Source organism: Cyprinodon tularosa, unplaced genomic scaffold (genome assembly GCF_016077235.1).
Source record: "Cyprinodon tularosa strain WSP-4 unplaced genomic scaffold, ASM1607723v1 ctg235, whole genome shotgun sequence".
Taxonomy (NCBI): domain Eukaryota; kingdom Metazoa; phylum Chordata; class Actinopteri; order Cyprinodontiformes; family Cyprinodontidae; genus Cyprinodon; species Cyprinodon tularosa.
In genome coordinates this window covers 409,544-430,000 of record NW_024038880.1, presented here as the reverse complement: position 1 = coordinate 430,000, position 20,457 = coordinate 409,544, and the positions used below count along the sequence as shown (strand labels likewise).

Here is a 20,457-nt window from a genome sequence, read left to right as displayed (position 1 = left end):
AGGACGGGTCAGGATGGGTCAGGACGGGTCAGGATGGGTCAGGATGGGTCAGGACGGGTCAGGATGGGTCAGGACGGGTCAGGATGGGCAGGGGGTTCAGGATGGGTCAGGATGGGTTTAAGGGAGGGGTAAGGCGAGTCAGGATGGGTCAGGAGGGGTTAAGGCAGTCAGGATAGGTCAGGATGGGTCAGGACGGGTCGGGGATGGGTCAGGATGGGTCAGGAGGGGTCGGATAGGTAAGGATGGGAAAGGAAATCAGGATGGGTCAGGACGGGTCAGGAGGGGTCAGGAGGTTTAGGAGGGGGTAAGGACGAGTCAGGATGGGTCGGACGGGTCAGGAGGGGAAAGGGAGGTCAGGATGGGTCAGGAGGGTCGGAAGGGGTAAGGAGAGCAGGAGGGGTAAGGACGAGTCAGGAGGGTCGGACGGTCGGAGAGTCAGGAGGGTCAGGATGGGTCAGGCGGGTCAGGATGGTAAAGGAGGGGTCAGGATGGGTCGGACGGGTCAGGAGGGAAAGGACATCAGGGGGGTCAGGAGGGTCGGGAGGGGTCAAGGGTCAGGGGGTAAGGCGATAGGATGGGTAAGGCGATAGGGGGGTTAGGATGGGAAAGGACGAGTCAGGATGGGTAAGGACGAGTCAGGATGGGTAAGGACGAGTAGGAGGGGTCGGGACGGGTCAGGATGGGTAAGGACGATCAGGTGGGTAGGGGTCGGGATGGGTCGGGACGGGTCAGGAGGGGTAAGGACGATCAGGATGGGTAAGGACGGTCAGGATGGGTTAGGATGGGTCAGGATGGGTCGGTAGGTCGGAGGGGGTAAGGACGGGTCAAGGGGTCAGGATGGGTCGGGAGGGTCGGGATAGGTAGGAGGGGTAAGGACGGGTCGGGATGGGTCAGGAGGGTCAGGATAGGTCAGGATGGGTAGGATAGGTCAGGATGGGTCGGGAGAGTCAGGAGGGGTCAGGACGGGTCGGATGGGCCCGGATGGGTCAGGAGGGTGGGATAGGTCAGGATGGGTAAGGAGGGTCAGGATGGGTCGGGAGGGGGTCGGGAGGGGGTCAGGTTGGTCAGGATGGGTAAGACGAGTCAGGATGGTAGGAGGGTCGGGATGGGTGGACGGGTCGGATAGGTCGGAGGGTCGGGACGGGTGGGATGGGTCAGGAGGGTCGGACGGTCGGATGGGTAGGACGGGTCGGATAGGTAAGGATGGGTAAGGAGATCAGGATGGGTCGGGCGGGTCGGGAAGGGTCAGGATGGGTCAGACGAGTCAGGATGGGTCAGGACAGTCAGGTGGGTCGGGACAGTCAGGAGGGGCCCGGGACGAGTCAGGAGGGGTCGGGACGGGTAGGAGGGTAGGAGGGGTAGGGGGTCAGGCGGGTCAGGAGGGTCAGGCGAGTCAGGAGGGTAGGACGAGAAGGGGGGTCAGGAGGGGGTTCGGAGGGTCAGGATGGGTCAGGATGGGTCGGGACGGGTGGATGGGTCAGGATAGGTAGGAGGGGTAAGGATGGGTCGGGAGGGTCAGGATGGGTCGGACGAGTCGGGTGGGTCGGGAGAGTCAGGATGGGTCAGGACGGGTCAGGACGGGTAGGAGGGCGGACGGGTCAGGATGGGTAGGAGGGGTCAGACGGGTCGGGAGGGGTCGGGAGGGTCGGTTGGGTCAGGCGGGTAGGATGGGTCAGGATAGGTAAGGATGGGTAAGGACGAGTCAGGATGGGTCAGGATGGGTAAGGACGAGTCAGGATAGGTCAGGATGGGTCAGGACGGGTCAGGATGGGTCAGGATGGGTCAGGATGGGTCAGGATAGGTAAGGATGGGTAAGGACGAGTCAGGATGGGTCAGGACGGGTCAGGATGGGTCAGGACGGGTCAGGATGGGTAAGGACGAGTCAGGATGGGTCAGGACGGGTCAGGATGGGTAAGGACGAGTCAGGATGGGTCAGGACGGGTCAGGATGGGTAAGGACGAGTCAGGATGGGTAAGGACGAGTCAGGATGGGTCAGGACGGGTCAGGATGAGTCAGGACGGGTCAGGATGGGTCAGGACGGGTCAGGATGGGTAAGGACGAGTCAGGATGGGTCAGGACGGGTCAGGATGGGTAAGGACGAGTCAGGATGGGTCAGGACGGGTCAGGATGGGTCAGGACGGGTCAGGATGGGTAAGGACGAGTCAGGATGGGTAAGGACGAGTCAGGATGGGTCAGGATGGGTAAGGACGAGTCAGGATGGGTAAGGACGAGTCAGGATGGGTAAGGACGAGTCAGGATGGGTCAGGACGGGTCAGGATGGGTAAGGACGAGTCAGGATGGGTCAGGACGGGTCAGGATGGGTCAGGACGGGTCAGGATGGGTAAGGACGAGTCAGGATGGGTAAGGACGAGTCAGGATGGGTTAGGATGGGTCAGGATGGGTCAGGATAGGTCAGGATGGGTAAGGACGGGTCAGGATGGGTCAGGATGGGTCAGGACGGGTCAGGATAGGTCAGGATGGGTAAGGACGGGTCAGGATGGGTCAGGATGGGTCAGGATAGGTCAGGATGGGTCAGGATAGGTCAGGATGGGTCAGGACGAGTCAGGATGGGTCAGGACGGGTCAGGATGGGTCAGGATGGGTCAGGATGGGTCAGGATAGGTCAGGATGGGTAAGGACGGGTCAGGATGGGTCAGGACGGGTCAGGATGGGTCAGGATAGGTCAGGATGGGTAAGGACGAGTCAGGATGGGTCAGGACGGGTCAGGATGGGTCAGGACGGGTCAGGATAGGTCAGGATGGGTCAGGACGGGTCAGGATGGGTCAGGATGGGTCAGGACTGGTCAGGATGGGTCAGGACGGGTCAGGATAGGTAAGGATGGGTAAGGACGAGTCAGGATGGGTCAGGACGGGTCAGGAAGGGTCAGGATGGGTCAGGACGAGTCAGGATGGGTCAGGACGAGTCAGGATGGGTCAGGACGAGTCAGGATGGGTCAGGACGAGTCAGGATGGGTCAGGACGGGTCAGGACGGGTCAGGATGGGTCAGGACGGGTCAGGACGGGTCAGGATGGGTCAGGACGGGTCAGGATGGGTCAGGACGGGTCAGGATGGGTCAGGACGGGTCAGGACGGGTCAGGATGGGTCAGGATGGGTCAGGACGGGTCAGGATGGGTCAGGATAGGTCAGGATGGGTAAGGATGGGTCAGGACGGGTCAGGATGGGTCAGGACGAGTCAGGATGGGTCAGGACGAGTCAGGATGGGTCAGGACGGGTCAGGACGGGTCAGGATGGGTCAGGATGGGTAAGGGGGCGGGTCAGGACAAAGTCAGGAGGGTTCGGGACGAGTCAGGAGGGGTAGGAGGGGGTCAGGACGGGTCAGGGTGGGTCAGGATGGGTCGGGAGGGGTCAGGAGGGTCAGGATAGGTCGGGGAGGGTAAGGATGGGTCAGGAGGGCGGAGGGGTCAGGTAGGTCAGGATGGGTAAGGGACGAGTCAGGATGGGTAGGAGGGGGAGGCGGGTCCGGATGGGTCAGGATGGGTAGGCGGTCAGGATGGGTAGGATGGTCGGACGGGTCAGGACGGGCCAGGATGGGGTCAGGAGGGTCAGGACGGGTCGGGAGGGGTGGATAGGTCGGGATGGGTCAGGGGAATGGGTCAGGAGGGAAAACCCCCCGGGTCGGGGTGGGTCAGGGGAGGGTCGGATGGGTCGGGATAGGTAAGGATGGGTAAGGAGATCAGGATGGGTAGGAGGGGTCAGGATGGGTCGGGATGGAAAGGGACGAGTCAGGATGGGTCGGAGGGGTCAGGTGGGTAAGGACGAGTCAGGACGGGTCAGGATAGGTCAGGACGGGTCAGGACGGGTCAGGATGGGTCAGGACGGGTCAGGATAGGTCAGGACAGGTCAGGATGGGTCAGGACGGGTCAGGATAGGTCAGGATGGGTCAGGATGGGTCAGGACGGGTCAGAATGGGTCAGGATAGGTCAGGATGGGTAAGGACGGGTCAGGATGGGTCAGGATGGGTCAGGATGGGTAAGGACGGGTCAGGATGGGTCAGGACGAGTCAGGATGGGTCAGGACGAGTCAGGATGGGTCAGGACGGGTCAGGATGGGTCAGGACGAGTCAGGATAGGTCAGGACAGGTAAGGACGGGTCAGGATAAGTCAGGACGGGTCAGGATGGGTCAGGACGAGTCAGGATAGGTCAGGACAGGTAAGGACGGGTCAGGATAGGTCAGGACGGGACAGGATGGGTAAGGACGGGTCAGGATGGGTAAGGACGAGGCAGGATAGGTCAGGATGGGTCAGGATGGGTAAGGATGGGTCAGGACGGGTCAGGATGGGTCAGGATAGGTCAGGATGGGTAAGGACGAGTCAGGATGGGTCAGGACGGGTCAGGACGGGTCAGGATGGGTCAGGATGGGTCAGGATGGGTCAGGATGGGTCAGGACGGGTCAGGATGGGTCAGGATGGGTCAGGACTGGTCAGGACGGGTCAGGACGGGTCAGGATGGGTCAGGATGGGTCAGGACGGGTCAGGATGGGTCAGGATAGGTCAGGATGGGTCAGGACGGGTCAGGACGAGTCAGGACGGGTCAGGATGGGTCAGGATGGGTAAGGACGAGTCAGGACGGGTCAGGATAGGTCAGGACGGGTCAGGATGGGTCAGGACGGGTCAGGATGGGTCAGGACGGGTCAGGATAGGTCAGGACGGGTCAGGATGGGTCAGGACGGGTCAGGATAGGTCAGGATGGGTCAGGACGGGTCAGAATGGGTCAGGATAGGTCAGGATGGGTAAGGACGGGTCAGGATGGGTCAGGACGGGTCAGGATGGGTCAGGATGGGTAAGGACGGGTCAGGATGGGTCAGGACGAGTCAGGATGGGTCAGGACGAGTCAGGATGGGTCAGGACGGGTCAGGATGGGTCAGGACGAGTCAGGATAGGTCAGGACAGGTAAGGACGGGTCAGGATAAGTCAGGACGGGTCAGGATGGGTCAGGACGAGTCAGGATAGGTCAGGACAGGTAAGGACGGGTCAGGATAGGTCAGGACGGGACAGGATGGGTAAGGACGGGTCAGGATGGGTAAGGACGAGGCAGGATAGGTCAGGATGGGTCAGGATGGGTAAGGACGGGTCAGGAAGGGTAAAGACGAGTCAGGATAGGTCAGGACGGGACAGGACGGGTCAGGATAGGTCAGGACGGGACACGACGGGTCAGGGACTCCTCACCTTCTTGTTGACCAGAGCTTCCCTCTCTCTGTCCCTCTTCCTCCACTCCTCGGCCAGCGCCTGCATGTGCCTCAGCTCCTTCTGCCGCAGCTGAAACAAACGAGCAGAACATCTCGGACCTTTAATCGGACTCAGACTTTAATCCTGCACAACAGGAACAGAACCGCGGTCCATCTCCACAACTTCTAAATCCTCTTTCATTCTGTGTGTTTCTGGAGAAATAACAGAATAATTTAGTAAATGTAAAAATTTCTAACCTTATTCTGAAGCTGAATATTTTCTAAATTTGATGGAAGAACTTCATAAAAAATATTTATCTGCATTGTAAGCTCCAGCAACATCATTTATCTGCCCCTAATCAATCAGCTGATTATCAAGCTCATATTTGCACCATTTAAATGTTTCCATCAGGTTTCATAGAAGTTTTCTATAAGGTTTTCTATCCAAGGGAAACCAGCTGATTGCAACTCATTCAACTCGACTCATTGACTCTTCAGCAATCCCTCACACTAAGCATGCCTGTAGCGACAGTGGAGAGGAAAAACTCCCTTTGAACAGGAAGAAACCTACAGCAGATCCAGGCTCAGTGTGAGCGGCCATCTGCTGAGGCCCACTGGGGTTCAAGGAGACAGAAGCAGACATAGAAAAAGAAGCATAGATACAAAAGGCAACTGTCAACCAGCTCCACAGGCGGCCCCGTCCAGGAAACACACAGCCAGGCAGACGAGCTCCGAGCCAGCTCCCATGTCAGAGGATGAAGAGAGCACATCCAGTTAGTCACAGTCAGAGAAACAGGACTACACTGGAAAACAGGCCAAGCTCCAACATCTAGAAACAAAGGTGTTGATGGCAGCAGCACAGCTGATATTTCTCTCCAGGATGGAGTCACAGCCAAACAGGAACAGACCAGATGAAGCTACTATGAGAAAAAGCAGAGAGAGCAGAACGTTAGAGATTGAACTAACAGATTCTGCAGAGTGGGAGAATAGAGATAGAATGAAGCAGAATGATGAAAAAGGGGTCCCTATGTCCTCCAGCAGTCTAAGCCTATAGCAGCAGAACTATAGAGATATACTGAAAGAACCGTTTCAGTCAATCATGTTGATCTAAACTTGGTTTGGTATGAGACATCAGTCATTTCTGCTCTGGATGCAAACAGCAGGACCTCATAAAGCAGCTGAAATGATCCAAAGCTGAGCTCACAGCTTTGGGAAGGTGCACACACTCCCAAATTGCATGTAGGCTGGTTGTTTTTTAAGCTTAAATCCAAAACGTAGCGGCTACAGCGTTAAGGAAAAGCTCTGACATGATGATGATGGAGATCTGCCATGATCTAACCATAGTGGGTGTGGCCAGCGGGCTGAACAGACCCTCTGAAGAGGATCAGACTAAGCTGGGTTGGTTCCTCCTGGTTTGGAACGTTCCGTCTGACCACAACCTGATTCTACCTGATCATCAAACAGGTCCTCCTGCTCCTCCTTCCACATCTCCAGCTCCAGGGCAGCTTGGTACTCCAGGGTGTCTCTGGTTGTGACGGGAGCCGCTGGGGGCCCCTGAATGGTCCGTTTTGGGGCTGCAGGGTGAGAAGCGAACTGAGGGACGGTTGGACGTTCGTTCTTCAGATGGAACAAAGGAAGCAAATGGGATCAGAACAGGTTGATTCAGGATTGTAGAAATCAGAGAGGCTCCCGGATGGAGCGGTACCAGAAGCGGGCCGCGGTCCCCACCTGTGAGGAGTCCGACAGCAGGACCTGCTTGGCTCTGACGAAGCCCAGGTCCTCCAGCGTCGCCTCGTAGCTCAGCTCAGCCACCGCCTCTGTGGGCCTGAAGGACAGACGTTAAGCTCTGCGGATGTCCCCCCCCCCATCAGCAGCCAGAACCGCTCCTACCGCTGCGGGTGGACCACAGGGACCCGGTCCCGGTGGGTCCGTCTCCAGCTGGGCTCCCCCGGCGCTCCGGCCAGCCTGGTCTTCTCTGAGCTGAGGAGGCGCTGCAGCTGGATGGAGGCGACTCCCATCAGCTCGTCTCTGCTGGCGGAGCCTCGGTCCCACAGCTCCACCACCAGGGGAACCCTAGAACAGCAAGGTTAGAGCTGCAGATCTCCATCACACAGAACCGCAGCGCTGGAGGGGGATCTCCTACCTCAGGAAGGTCTCCTGCAGCTGGTGTGGCAGCGCCGCGAAGTCGAAGGCGCAGTAGGACTGAGGCGGAGTCGCCTCCATGTTCCTCTGCAGCTCCACCGGGGGGTTGGTCACGATGGGAGCCGAGCTGCCGAAGAACTGGTACGAGTACCTGCAGAAGAACTGGTACTGGTTAGGAACTGGGAGGAGGAGCTGAGTTCAGCTGGGAGAAGGTTCCGGAATGTCTTCACCTGAGCGTGGCGGCGATGGGGTGAGGCAGGGAGAGCTTCCCCAGGCTGCGCAGGTCCAGAGAGAAGCAGTAGTGATGGGCAGAGGACGGGATGGACACCTTGGGAGCGGAGACGCTGACTGATGAAGCTCCGCCCTCAGGAGGAGCTCCAGGTCCTCCACCATCGGCGTCCACAGGAGGACGCTCAGCTGCCGCGCTGTCAGATGCAGGTCTGCTGAGATCAGCTGCTGCCTGCTTCCTGTGGAGCTCCGCCTCCTCCGGAAGGCTCTCCGCTTCGCTCTCTGTACGAGAGGAAGGAGGAGGAAGAGGAGGAGAGGATTCAGGAGGATTCTGGACCGGAGACGGACTCTGAGCAGGAGGGACGCCGAGAGATGGACGTCTGCTGGGATCTTTGTACCCCGGAGTCTGAAAAGAGACGAGACATCTGAGAGGAAGCACAGAGGTTCTGAACTGGACAGTTCAGCCGTTTGATTAATATTTCTGATCACAATCAAAGGTTTGGGAACTGAAGGAAGGTTTTTATAGAACCGGTTCTATAGTGAGGCGTGGTGGCGGCGCCCGATGGAGCCGTCTACAGAGACCGCCGCCGACCAAACAGCCCCATTTCGTCCACTTTCAAGATAAAGGTAACCTTTACAGAAATATTTTCAGGAGGATCTCCGGCTCATCGGGTTTATCCGGCTCTAAACTCATTGAGCTGCTGTTGGTTCAACAGTTTCTGCTGCCCCCATGTGGCTGTTCTAAGTAAGAACAGAAGGAACCGCTGCAGTCCAGTCCAGGACAGTTCTGATTGGCTGCAGCAAAGTTCTTGGTGTTTTCAGCAGAATCCGAACCAGCTGTTAGACTCAGTCTAAACATTTAAAGGATCGTCCATTCAGCCATATATGATCGATTTAAGTTCCATTTTCTGTAGCTGTTGTTCTACAAAACTATGTTTTCAGAGAACATTATAGTTTTAGCATCACTATGTGGCCTATTTACTAATTTAGTGCGTAATTTTAAAAAAGTTCGAATGTCGAGAGGACCGTGGCAACCAGCGGACCTCTAAGGTTAACTCCAGTTAGCCCGCTAACGCTTTTGTGAATGTTGAAACAGCCTGAATAGAGCCTTTCCTGACTTTCCTGCAATGCCTCGTGGGAAAAGAACCAACAGAAATCACTTAAATAAACTGATCTACCTGAGTTGGAGGCTCCAGGTCCGTTTGGGGCCGGGGCTCCTTCCTGTGCTGCGTTGGGGGCCGAGGCTCCTCCCTCCTCAGAGTAACGGCCACTCCGACCGTAGGCTGCTGGTCTGCAGGCAGCGGCGGTAGCTGGGAGCGTCTGGGAGGCCTCACGACGAACGCTCCCTCCACTGTGGCGGCCTTCTCCTCCAGGTGTTCAGAACCATCAGCCAGACCAGAGAGCGGGACGTCGGTGCTGCCCAGGGAACGATCCCCATAGCACAGGTGGATCTGAGGAGAGAGCGGAGCGTCAGGACCCGAACCGCGGCGTAGCGAGGCTCGGATCTGACACTCAGACTGACCTGTAGGCAGGGCTGCTGCCACAGGAAGGCCCGGAGGAGCCGTTTGCTGCTACGAATTCGCACAGAGGCGCGCTCCGGCTCGAAGTCTGGACTCAGCAGGTTGTGGAAAGGCTCGCTGGTGATGTCATTCCCCAGGAGAGTGTAGTAGAAGAAGAAACCAGAGTCCTCCGCCAACAGTTTCTTTGTGCTGGGAATCAGCTGCAACAGAAAGTTTCAGTTTTCAGGACCAGCGGCCCGCCCTGTGACACCCCCCACCCCTCGATCCACCTTCTCTCTGACTTCCACCTCCTCAATCCAACAACAAACTTATTTCAAGAAAAAATGACTCATCTAGATTTTGATTTTTTCAGTGCCCCATATTTTCTCTTATTTTACATTTCATCACTAATCTATAGTAGCTGAAAGTAGAAAACAATCATGGTCAGTCTGGAAGGAAAGAACTGCGTTCTAAGACAGACTGAGCTCTGCTATTTAACAAGGAGCCAAAAATTCTCTGCTTATTTTTATTCTTTTTATTAAGATCTGAGGGCAGGAGAGGACAAATTTAACATCCTAAAAAATGACGTTTGTAGAGATTTTAGACCAAGAAAACAAGTTATTCTACTTGTAGAAAATGAACGGTTGTTGTTGACAGAAATTTAAAAGTAGTGTGGCTAACTGACTGAGCTAAAAGAGGCTAACCTGTTAGCTACAGCTAGCCACAGCGCTACTCAGCTCTTCCCCTTTATATCAGGGTTACTTAGTTCACCAGAAACAGATTTCTTTCAGTTTTGTTATCGATCAGGTAAAACTTCATTGGTTGTTAGAGATGCTAACGGACGCTGCGTGATGTTATCGTTGTCTAGGCAACCACGATGTTTTACGTCATGTGGCAACGTTCAGCCAATCGTGTAGCGTAACGTCACTGACATGCGTAGGACCCGTACACCACTAACATTGATGGCGACTAGGGGTGTAAATAATCATTTTCTATCGATGCATCGATCAAACAGCCGACGATCCGATGCATCAATACGTCCGCAAGAGAATCGATTCATGTTTTATTTTTTCTCCGGTCTATTTTTATCCATTTGCTCCTGGGTGTAATTCTCCTCCCGTGCTGCGGTGGCGCTAAACCTATTTTGCCCTCCTACCTCGCTTCCTGGTTATACTCTTACAGCAGTGTGTCGCAGTGAGCTTGATGCAGACATTTTTGATTTATGCTCAGTATTGAAGCGTGGTCTGTGCTACACGCTGTGGGTCTAGATACGGCCGAGGCGGAGAGGAAGTGGGGGCGAGTTTAGTCCGACGATGGAGGGACATGAGGGCCAAAAAGAGCGGAGATCCAGGTGGAAAAAGGGTCCCAGCGTTCTCGCGCACCTCGCTCTTCTAGCGGGTCAAACTTCACGAGTTGTTTTCCGCAATTTCGGTCATAAAACTCATTGCACTGATTCTGTGCAGTATTTTCTGATGCAACTTTTCTACTTCTGTTATTTGCTGTTGTTTCTAAAAAAAAAAACTTGAAACTTTGTTTAGCCTGTAAGGTGTAAAAAAAAAAAATAAATAAACCGATTAATCGAATCGTATCGTGGTGTATTCATGAGTATCGAAAATAATCGAATCGTTGGGTCAGGAATTCGATACTGAATCGAATCCCCATGATGGATGATTTACACCCCTAATGGCGACCAGCAGCTGGCGGCCTCGTCCTCTCTTCCTCTCTAAGGAACCAGCAGGATCTTTGGAGCGATTTTATTTAAATAATTACAGCTTGATGAAGGTGGAGTATAAAACGTTACAGTGAAGGGCCCTGATGCCCGTAGACCCTGAATAAAGCGCATCTCTACCTGCTCCAGTTTGGTAGCGAAGGCCACGGTGACAGAGAGGATAAACATGTCGCTGCAGCGCTCCGCCGGCCCCACCTGATGGTAGCCCTGGTCTGGGACCAGCTGGGCCTGCAGCTTCTCAGGGAGCAGGTTGCTGACGGAGGCGGGACCTGCAGCAGAAAACAGGCGGAGCATGAAGAACATTTTTATTCAAATGTAGTTCCTAATATTCATTTTTGTATATATATCAATGAAACATGTTTGTTGTTTAAATGTTTTTTGTAATTCAGTATTTTTTAAGTTTCCAGGTTCCTGGTGTGTATCTGCATGCGTCAGATAATGAACTCCATCCTACATTACCGTGTTAACATGCTTTTCAATTCTTCCTGCACATTCTTTTCAAACTATACTTTGCTTTAAACTGTTGTGTGCTTGGAAAAATATAAATTGTAATGTTAAAAATCTAAAAAAACTTGACAGGTTAAAAACTTGAGATTAATCACAAGACAGAAGTCAATGTCACAAATGAATAACTTTTATTTTAGAGTCACGGTATGTTTATACAAGATAATACTATTAATATAATGTGACTTTTCTAGAGAATCATTATACATAGTTATTTTATTCAGGGTTTCCACAGTCTGACATCATTTCAGAATTCCCTGATTTTTAACTGACTCAGGATTAGTTTTCCCTGACAAAATAAATGCATGGAAGCAAATCGTTACCATATTTATAATGAAAAAGCATTTCCAGAAATGCTTTTTCATTTTAAGATTGTGGCTGAATTGTTTGACTCATAAAATAAATTAGTAATCAATAATCCTGTTTGCATTTTGAATTCCTTCTTCAACACTGCTCATCCTTTTACTTAAGATGAAAAAGAAATTTGAGATTTATTTTTCAAAATGTACCCCAGCAAATACATACCAAAATTCAATTTGAAATGTAAAATTTGAAAATGAAAAAACATTTCTGAAAATGCTTTTTCATTTTAAATATGGTAACAATTTGCTTCCATATAAATGCAGCAACAAGACAATATTATAAAATTTTTAAAACGTTTTTAAAGTATGACCTGCATCACTGTACAGAAGACGCTTTCTAGCTTGTTTGTCATTTTGGTAACTACATCGAAATTACCACTACGTGGACAAAAATCACGCCATCTGGCGGAAAATCACGTGGCTTTTTCAAATCATGCGGGAATGTGTAGAAAACAACAAAAAAATGGCACAGGCAATGCTTGTGGGTCGTTTTCATCGAATGTCGATGATTTTAAAGTAATTTTGAGCAATAAATAATTTTTTTGCGATCATTGCACTCGCCCGGCGGGCAAATGCAATGAAATTTGTACTCTCCCGACAATAAAAACTACTAGCCGCGAGAGAGCGGGCGATGGTTAACATCGAGCCCTGTATATATATATATACCTACCAGGAGTGGAACTGTTCACAAAATCTGCGGTTCAGTTCGGTTCACGGTTTCGTGGTCACGGTTTTCGGTTCGGTATATGTTGATTGTTACACCGAAAAAAAAAATGTAATAAAAATTTTAAAAATTAATGAAACATTTTTTTTATGAAATTAATGAAAAAATCCCAAAAAAAATGAATGGATTGTAATTATTTTTTATGATTCGTGGAAACCCTGGATCATTTCTGCATGTTTTGCTGCTTTGAACTGAATCATCTGGCACATGCCCTCTACGATCTCCAAGGAACTCAGAGGGGAGCGGACGGGAGCCACAGTGGAGGCTGTAGGCTTTGCTTTGAGCAGCTGGTCTGGAGCGCAGCGGAGCGGAGCGCTGACGGAGTATGAGGGATTTCGGGGTTAGCATGACATGTTGCTGTTAGCATAAACAAAACGTGTTGCACAATGCTTGCACACTGTTGCACTTTAATCCACAGCTTTCTTTCCGCCGTCATCGTAGGTCACTCTAAATGCAAAGCGGTCCCATACAGCAGACCTATAAAGTGCTGCTGGCGCGTCTTCCAACTCCTGTTCTTTCCCACTCGCCATACCCACACAATTCTCCACAACAACTGATTTTTTCTGATACCCTCGGCTTCGCTGCGTGTATATTAGGGATGGGACGATTTATGAAAACCGTCTGAACCATTCGATTCGCGTGTTTCGTTCGGTTCATGCGCTGCTCCTTTTTCTCATAGGCGAAGCGTTTACACTCCAGAGCAGAAGGTGGCGGTACTGCGACCAAAGCCAACCACCAGTAGTAAAGAAGAAGAAGCGAAGCAGCTTAGCCGGGTGTAGCAGAAATAAATCAGTTGTTGTGGAGAATTGTGTGGGTATGGCGAGTGGGAAAGAACAGGAGTTGGAAGACGCGCCAGCAGCACTTTATAGGTCTGCTGTATGGGACCACTTTGCATTTAGAGTGACCTACGATGACGGCGGGAAGAAAGCTGTGGATAAAAGTGCAACAGTGTGCAAGCATTGTGCAACAGGTTTTGTTTATGCTAACAGTAGGGTGACCAACATATCATGCTAACACCGAAATCCCACATACTCCGTCAGCGCTCCGCCCCGCTGCGCTCCAGACCGCCTGCTCAAAGCAAAGCCTACAGCCTCCACTGTGGCTCCCGTCCGCTCCGCTCTGAGTTCCTTGGAGATGGTAGAGAGCATGCGCCAGATGATTAAATTCAAAGCAGCAAAACATACGGAAATGATCCAGGGTTTCCGTGGATCATTTAAAATAATTACAATCCATTATTTTGGGGGGATTTTTTCATTAATTTCATACATTTTTATGGGATTTCAGTGTAACAATCAACATGTATCAAATCGAACTGAACCGAAAACCGTGACCAGAAACCGTGAATCGAACCGAACCGTGGATTTTGTGAACCGTTCCACCCCTAATATATATATACACAACACAGCAAAATCCTCCTTCAGCTTATTTTCCAAACATAAAGCTTTACGATCAACCGGAAGCATTTCCATGCAAACACAACCAGTTATATCTAAAATAAATGTATTTTTTTAATAAAGCATTTTAAATGCCACGATTCACATTTAATGAAGTTTAATGCTAATTAAGGCCTTAATTAAAAAAAAAAAATAATTCACTGATTTATAATGATTTTTAACGACCAACGGAAACAACAAACATATTAGTTTTAGGTATAGATAATGATCCATTGATTATTCTGTGCTGACTGGACTTTTCCTTTATATAAAAAGGATAAACGTCGCTCAAACAAACTGATTTGTGAGCAAAGTGAGAGCAGAACCTCTGACCTTGTCGGGGCGGGGCCTTCTTGGCTCTGAATTTATCAGGCGACGGCTCCGCAGCCTTGGAGTCGTTCTCCAGGACGACGCCGACGAGGAGCGCCGCTCTCTGTTTGGTGTATTTACTGTTGAGCAGCTGATGCCAGCGCGGCTCCTGAAACACACCGCAGGTCGTCAGTAACGGGCTCCGGACGGATAACCGCCTGGCCTGACGCCGCTTACCTGCCGGACCTCTGGGACGGATCGCAGGTCCAGAACCACGTAGCCCACGTTCTCCTTCCGCTGGCTGGCGGAGTCCAGAGCGAAACACTGGAGCTTGATGGGAGTTCGCTGCAGCCTGAGAGGACGGATGAGATCATTATGGAGTCTGAACCCGCTTCCATCACCGATACTTCCTGCTCTACTGGACAAATCTCACCTCAATCTGGTTTTTATTTTAAGTGATTAACCAGGACTGAAAAAATGTATCAAAGATCATTAAAATAATCTCCAAACCATTTTAGTCATTTATTAATCCAAGTGGAGATAAAGTTCTGCATAGAGCAGATCGACGTCAATCTGCTCTATGCAGAACTTTATCTCCACCGGGATTAAATTCTGCATAAAATCACCTCTAAGGCAGCAGATTATCAGAGAAAAGTAATCAACAGATTAACTAATTAGAAATTAATTACTGGTCGATGCTTTAGTGGTTAAAGTTTCTCCAACTTTACTGCACAGAAATAAGTTGATCATCAGTAAAAAGGTTGATTCTTCAGCTTCCTGCTGGTGAATTTTGATCCACTATGAGTGTTTAGGATCAGCCTGTCTTTCTTATCTCTCCCGTTAAACTCATCGGAGGATGTAAACGTTCAGAGGAGGGTCCGGCTGAACCTGTGCTGATGCAGCGTCTTGCGGTCCAGCTCCCAGGCCAGCTCAGTGTTGAACTGGGGCTGCTCTCTGTGCTCCACCGGGTCCGTTTCCAGCTGTTCTCCATCGAAGCTCGCCTGAACCACCAGACTGAGGCGGGAGCTCTTTGGAAAATTTCGACCTAAAGAAGGAAAGTTTGTTTAGTTTGACATGAAAAAAGGCTGAGTCATCCAGAACGTCTTTAGACAAGCAGCACATCGTTTTCTCCAGGCGGCCTGGACGCCATTAAAGGAAATGTCTGGTCATGTTCGAACTCAAACTTCTGAAAGTACTTTAAATATGAAATTATTACGTACTGTCCGATAAATGATGAGTGTTTTTGAAGTTGTAGGATCATTCTGGCTTAAACATGTATATAAATATACTGTTTATCAGACCATATTGTCCCAAAAATTAGAAACATTTCTAATAAAAAAAAAAAATCCATTGAAAAAGGTCCTGCAGCACATTTAAAGCAGCAGGATCAGTGAGTCATGAGCATCTGAGACGCTGCAAATGCAGCAGCTGCTGGAGTTGTAAAAATTGAACTTTACCCGCTGGACGCCGCATCAACCAATCAGAGAAGCTGATCTGGGAGCTGGCAGGGAGTCAGACACAGCACTGCTGATGCAGAGCGCTATGATCACTCCTCTGTTTATTAGCCCATCTGCAGCAGCCCTCTCTCTGCACAACCGTGTGTGAAGGATGGCTGGCTCCGATTGGAGGATTTTTCTGTTTTATTTGGCAAAATGTTCATTATAATTGTGTTTATCCGACTGTGTTCATTATTATTCTTCCACTAAATGAAAAAAAATTATATAAATCGGCCGAAAATCACAATATATCACTAACTCGATTTTTCCCCTCACCCCTAGTACTTAAGACGAACTGTTGGCTATCTATACTTTACTGGAGTCATTGTTTCTTAGACAACTTTTTACTTTCTCCTCCTTACATTTTAAAAATAAATTTGTTAGTTTTGTTTCATTTAAGCTCGTTTTCATTATGGCCTGTTGGTATTTAATACAATAAAATCCATCAAAATAATTAGTTTCATCCAGACAATTTCTTTGTGGTTTAACTTGGTGCTGCCCCCACTTGTTGCTCACCACATACCAAAATAAATCGTTTTTCAAGATGAAGCAAAGTAAAATGTGACACTGATACCATTAGTTATAAAACTAAGAAAATTAAGTCTAAGGAAATTATTATTCAGAATAGTAGAAAAATATTCCTTTAATAGGGCAGAGCAGTAAAACAGTTTTTACTGCATTACTTTTATACTTTAAGTCGTTTTAAAATGGTACATTTACACTTTAACTAGAGTAAAGAGATCCTGTAACTTCTATAAGTGTTTTTAAACAGTAATATTTATATTTCTAGTGGAGTAATAAACATTAATAGTTTACTCCTCTGTCTAAACTCTATTTATGAATCTTTATTCATTAGAAGTGATTATAATGAAGCTGGTAAACAACTGAGGGCAGCAGAAAGCGTTCAAATGGAAATCATTGCTGATTTAGGTTGCTGTTAGCGACCAGTACCATGACAACTCTGCCATAAATCAGTCCAACTGCTGAAAAGCAAGCAGTGAAGGGAAGGTGGAACCACCTGATGAATGGGGTTAAAGCGAACCGAGAGCAGCAGCCATCACAGCTCCAAGTTCTCCAGAAGCGACCGTATCCTCCAGAACCAGCGTTAAAAACACACCTGCAGCCATTTACTCTATAAACTCCCGTTTATTTAACATACCAAAATTAAACCAGCTCACCTTCCAGAATGGAAACTACGATGAGAAGTTTGTCAGACTTCGCAGCCATGTTGGCTTCAGCTCCGCTTCATAGAGGATCAGATTTAAGTCAAATCTGATTTCACAGCCTCGGGTTTATCCAGAGCTAAAAAGTTCAACTCTGAACCGTTGCCCTGATTCCGACATTAAACAGCCGCTTTGTTGTCAAGCTTTGGCGCCACCCACTTTGTTTAAAACGCTGAGGAGGTGATGGAGAAACTCATCAGCGCCTCTGCTGGCTGGAGGTGGGAATGCAGGCCTTTTAGTCATTTAGCAAAGGAAAACACTTTATATATATATATATATATATATATATATATATATATATATATATATATATATATATTTGATTTTTTTTTATTTTTCTCAGAAGTCACATTCTTAATTTAAATTTCTGATACTTATGGAAGCCTGTTTCCGCCACTGTTAAAATAATAAAAAATAAATTATCTCATTATAATGAGATAAAAAGTTGAATGCTTTTAGAGCTCTGCATTTTAAATCACTGAAATTGAAAAAGCATTTGAAACAAAATCAACATGGTTATTTAAAATCCAAAGAGAGGAAAATGAAAAAAAAAAGTCTTTAATCTGAGAATCCAGTTCATAATAATGTTTCAAGCCCCTTATTTTCAACCATGTCTATCAGTGTTTTTCTATAAACCAGCTTTTATCTTTTGTGAAAAGAAAGAAACTCTAGATAGTAACATATGGACGCCATGTTGAATTCATTTGTTACCTGATAAAGGTAAGACTTCCTCCAGGAAGTCTCACTATTAGAACAAAACTGTAAAAAATTTAGATAAGAAAATAAATCCAAACAAAGAGTATATAAAGATCCTTTAATCATGATTGCCAACCATATGAATTAAGGCATATACAGTATAAAAAAGCAACAGCAGGACTTATGTTTATACAGTTTCTGAGCGTTATTCACTGAGTACACCAGGCGGATGAACTGAACAGACCAAGCAGCCTCTATGAGGCGACCATGGCGTCCCCACAAAGCTGACAGAAGTTTGTAAACAGTGTCCATAGCACTAAATTCAAGTAATAAAACGACCACCGATACTATGAAGGTAAGGTGTTGTGTTGGTGAGGCAGAGCTGCTGATAGATATGCTGTTTGTTGGAGAATGAGCTTAATTATTCAAAGTTTGGCTTTAAATAACATTGGGTGAGTCCCTCATGATGCAAGTCTGGATCAAAGTGCTGCGAAATGCCTTAACCTGTCCAATTAGAGAGCATGCAGACCACAGCGCGATGATGTGCAGCTTTCTACTGACCAAATATTCAATAAACAGCCTCATCCAGATGCTTTAAAGGAAAAGTCGCTCATATTCAGAATTCAAACTTCTGAAAGTTCTTTAAATGTGAAATGATTCCATCCTGTTCAATAAATGATCAGTGTTTTTAATTCAGAGTAATTTTCATGTGAATGTGCTTTACTGGAGGCATCCATGTTTGTCAAAGAACACTACTGCCACCTACTGGTTAGTGACGTCACGGTGCGGTATCGGCTGTTGATCAAGTCCCAGTGCTGTATCTGGTGTTTGTCACAACGCGCTATTATCCAAGTCATCTTGAAAACATTCTTCTTCCAAATGTTGGCTACATATTACGGGTTTTTTCTCCGGCCAGAAGTTCGATGGCAAATCCTCCCTCTTCAAGTTGGCGATCCAACGACCAACCCGTCCGTGGAGGATCAGGAATCAGAAAGGTGGAATAACTCTTTTTTTCACTTTTACCCGATGTATTCCAGCATCCAGCTGCCATGCACGTGGACATTGTCAGTTTCACTATAGCTCTGGTGAATTTCAATGGTGAAATCTTCAATAATTGTTGTTGATTGCAGATGTGTCTAGTAGTTCCCATTGATTTAGCTTGGAAAGCGGGGAGAATGGCGCTAGGCTTACCGCACCGTGACGTCACAGCTGGAAGAGGGCAGGAGGGAGGGGCTACTGTATTTGGGCAAAAATGGCCGCTCCCAGACTCAGTGATCATGACCAAAAAGTATTATTTTTATTTTTTTTACTGATTAACGCTAATTTCATTAAATCACTGCGAACGTATTAGTTTTAGGTATAAATAATGAGCGCTGAACGGACTTTTCCTTTAAATTACATCTTTTTCACCATCAATTCTATTTTGATCCCGACAAACATTAGTCTTTTTAGGTGACCTAATTATAAATTAAATTGGGCAGATAAATATTAAAATGCATTGGGAGTTTTGGCTGTGGTGTAAAACTCGAGGTAAAAGCTGATTGTATTAATCACTCATGTCACTAATGTCATCAGAGAAGGGGCAATACATCCACAACTCGCTAACAATACAGATGTTTGCCTTACATTTTTAAAGGTATTTACTTTGTGCATCCAGAAAGCATCATCAGGTGTCAGTCAGCCGGTATTTCCTGTAACATGCTAACTGTCCACAAATAGGGGATGAAAATAAAACCTCCTCCAACCTGAAATGTTCAGGTAAACCGGTGTTCTGTCAGATCAGCATACCTATAGTTCGGAGGTCTTCAACAGGGGGTCCGTGACCCCTAGGGGGTCCACGTAGGTACTGCACGGGGGTCGCAATTTTATATATTTAAAGTAATCTGTTGGCCTGCATTGAAATGTCTTTAAATCCACATGAACATGAATCCAACAGACTGTAGTAAACAGATAAATGGAGGCAGAAGATGTCTTTCAGTCATCAATGCTCACATTCAGAGACACACAGGAGCTCTTTCAAGCTGGGCACCGTTTCATTCACAACACCTGTTCCATCAACCAGGAATCAGAAATACTTTAATAATCCCAGGGAGAAATTACTTTAGTTACATTACTCCATCTGTAATAGAGTGACTATAGGACCAGTTTGATAGAACACTATTTCATAGAATATATATAATTAGGGGGTCCCCGCTCCATCTCGCCATCAGTTTGGGGTTCCTTGGCCTGGAAAACGTTGAAGACCCTGTTATAGTCAATACGCATGCGCAAGACGTCAGATTTGCTTTTATCCTTTTAGTTTTGTATTAAAAATAGACTTTAAATTACCAGGAAAAAAGTTTAACATGTAGCTGTTCATTCAAACTAATGACCGTCACTCTAAGCTGGATAAAATTATTGATTTAACTCATTCTTTTTGGATGTTGAGACATCAAGTTTGATTTAACCTGAACTAAATATGACTATAAACGACCCAAAACAAAGTTTTTGATTTCTCTCAATATGTATATATTTCTTCATGACCTGCAGGTATTTTTTTTGTGTTTGAATCCCAAGTGAATTGCGCTTTTTACGATGCAGTCAGATCAAGTCCAAGTCCCAGACCATGCGAGAGCGCCATTTTATTCGTCTCTACATCCTGGGTGGATTTCGCCCATAAATAAACACAATTAGCAAAGCAGTTGCATATAGTCAATGTTATAGCTGGCTCGTTAATTAGTTAATACTAGATAGTTGACGTCTGAGAGGGTTTACGCATTTACTGATAACGTTATGACAATTAATCGCTAATGTTAGCTAGCCTAAAGCACTCGCTCGTAGCTCTGGCTACATCCAGAGCTAAACAATCACTGCTTGGAGGTACAGAGTGGAGTTTTGTTTGAGGTAAATGCTGGATACCCTCCACCACTGGCAGCGGGAGCCTCCATG

The 20,457-nt window shown here is 48.2% G+C and overlaps 1 protein-coding gene across 1 annotated transcript in view; it reads right to left on the bottom strand.

Annotated features, from left to right (window-relative positions):
• LOC119784871 (centrosomal protein of 120 kDa) overlaps nucleotides 1-16,998 on the bottom strand; it is a 31,744-nt gene extending 14,746 nt beyond the window's left edge. Inside the window, exons 1-13 of the mRNA XM_038287130.1 lie at nucleotides 16,789-16,998; nucleotides 15,003-15,159; nucleotides 14,352-14,466; nucleotides 14,139-14,283; nucleotides 10,903-11,051; nucleotides 9,077-9,274; nucleotides 8,733-9,005; nucleotides 7,557-7,960; nucleotides 7,328-7,477; nucleotides 7,075-7,257; nucleotides 6,913-7,009; nucleotides 6,634-6,801; nucleotides 5,186-5,275 (exon numbers count right to left, since the gene is read on the bottom strand). Of these exons, the coding sequence (XP_038143058.1) occupies nucleotides 5,186-5,275; nucleotides 6,634-6,801; nucleotides 6,913-7,009; nucleotides 7,075-7,257; nucleotides 7,328-7,477; nucleotides 7,557-7,960; nucleotides 8,733-9,005; nucleotides 9,077-9,274; nucleotides 10,903-11,051; nucleotides 14,139-14,283; nucleotides 14,352-14,466; nucleotides 15,003-15,159; nucleotides 16,789-16,837 (2,178 nt within the window). The 5' untranslated portion in view covers nucleotides 16,838-16,998. The remainder of the gene's footprint in view (nucleotides 1-5,185; nucleotides 5,276-6,633; nucleotides 6,802-6,912; nucleotides 7,010-7,074; nucleotides 7,258-7,327; nucleotides 7,478-7,556; nucleotides 7,961-8,732; nucleotides 9,006-9,076; nucleotides 9,275-10,902; nucleotides 11,052-14,138; nucleotides 14,284-14,351; nucleotides 14,467-15,002; nucleotides 15,160-16,788) is intronic.
• Nucleotides 16,999-20,457: the final 3,459 nt, after the last annotated feature.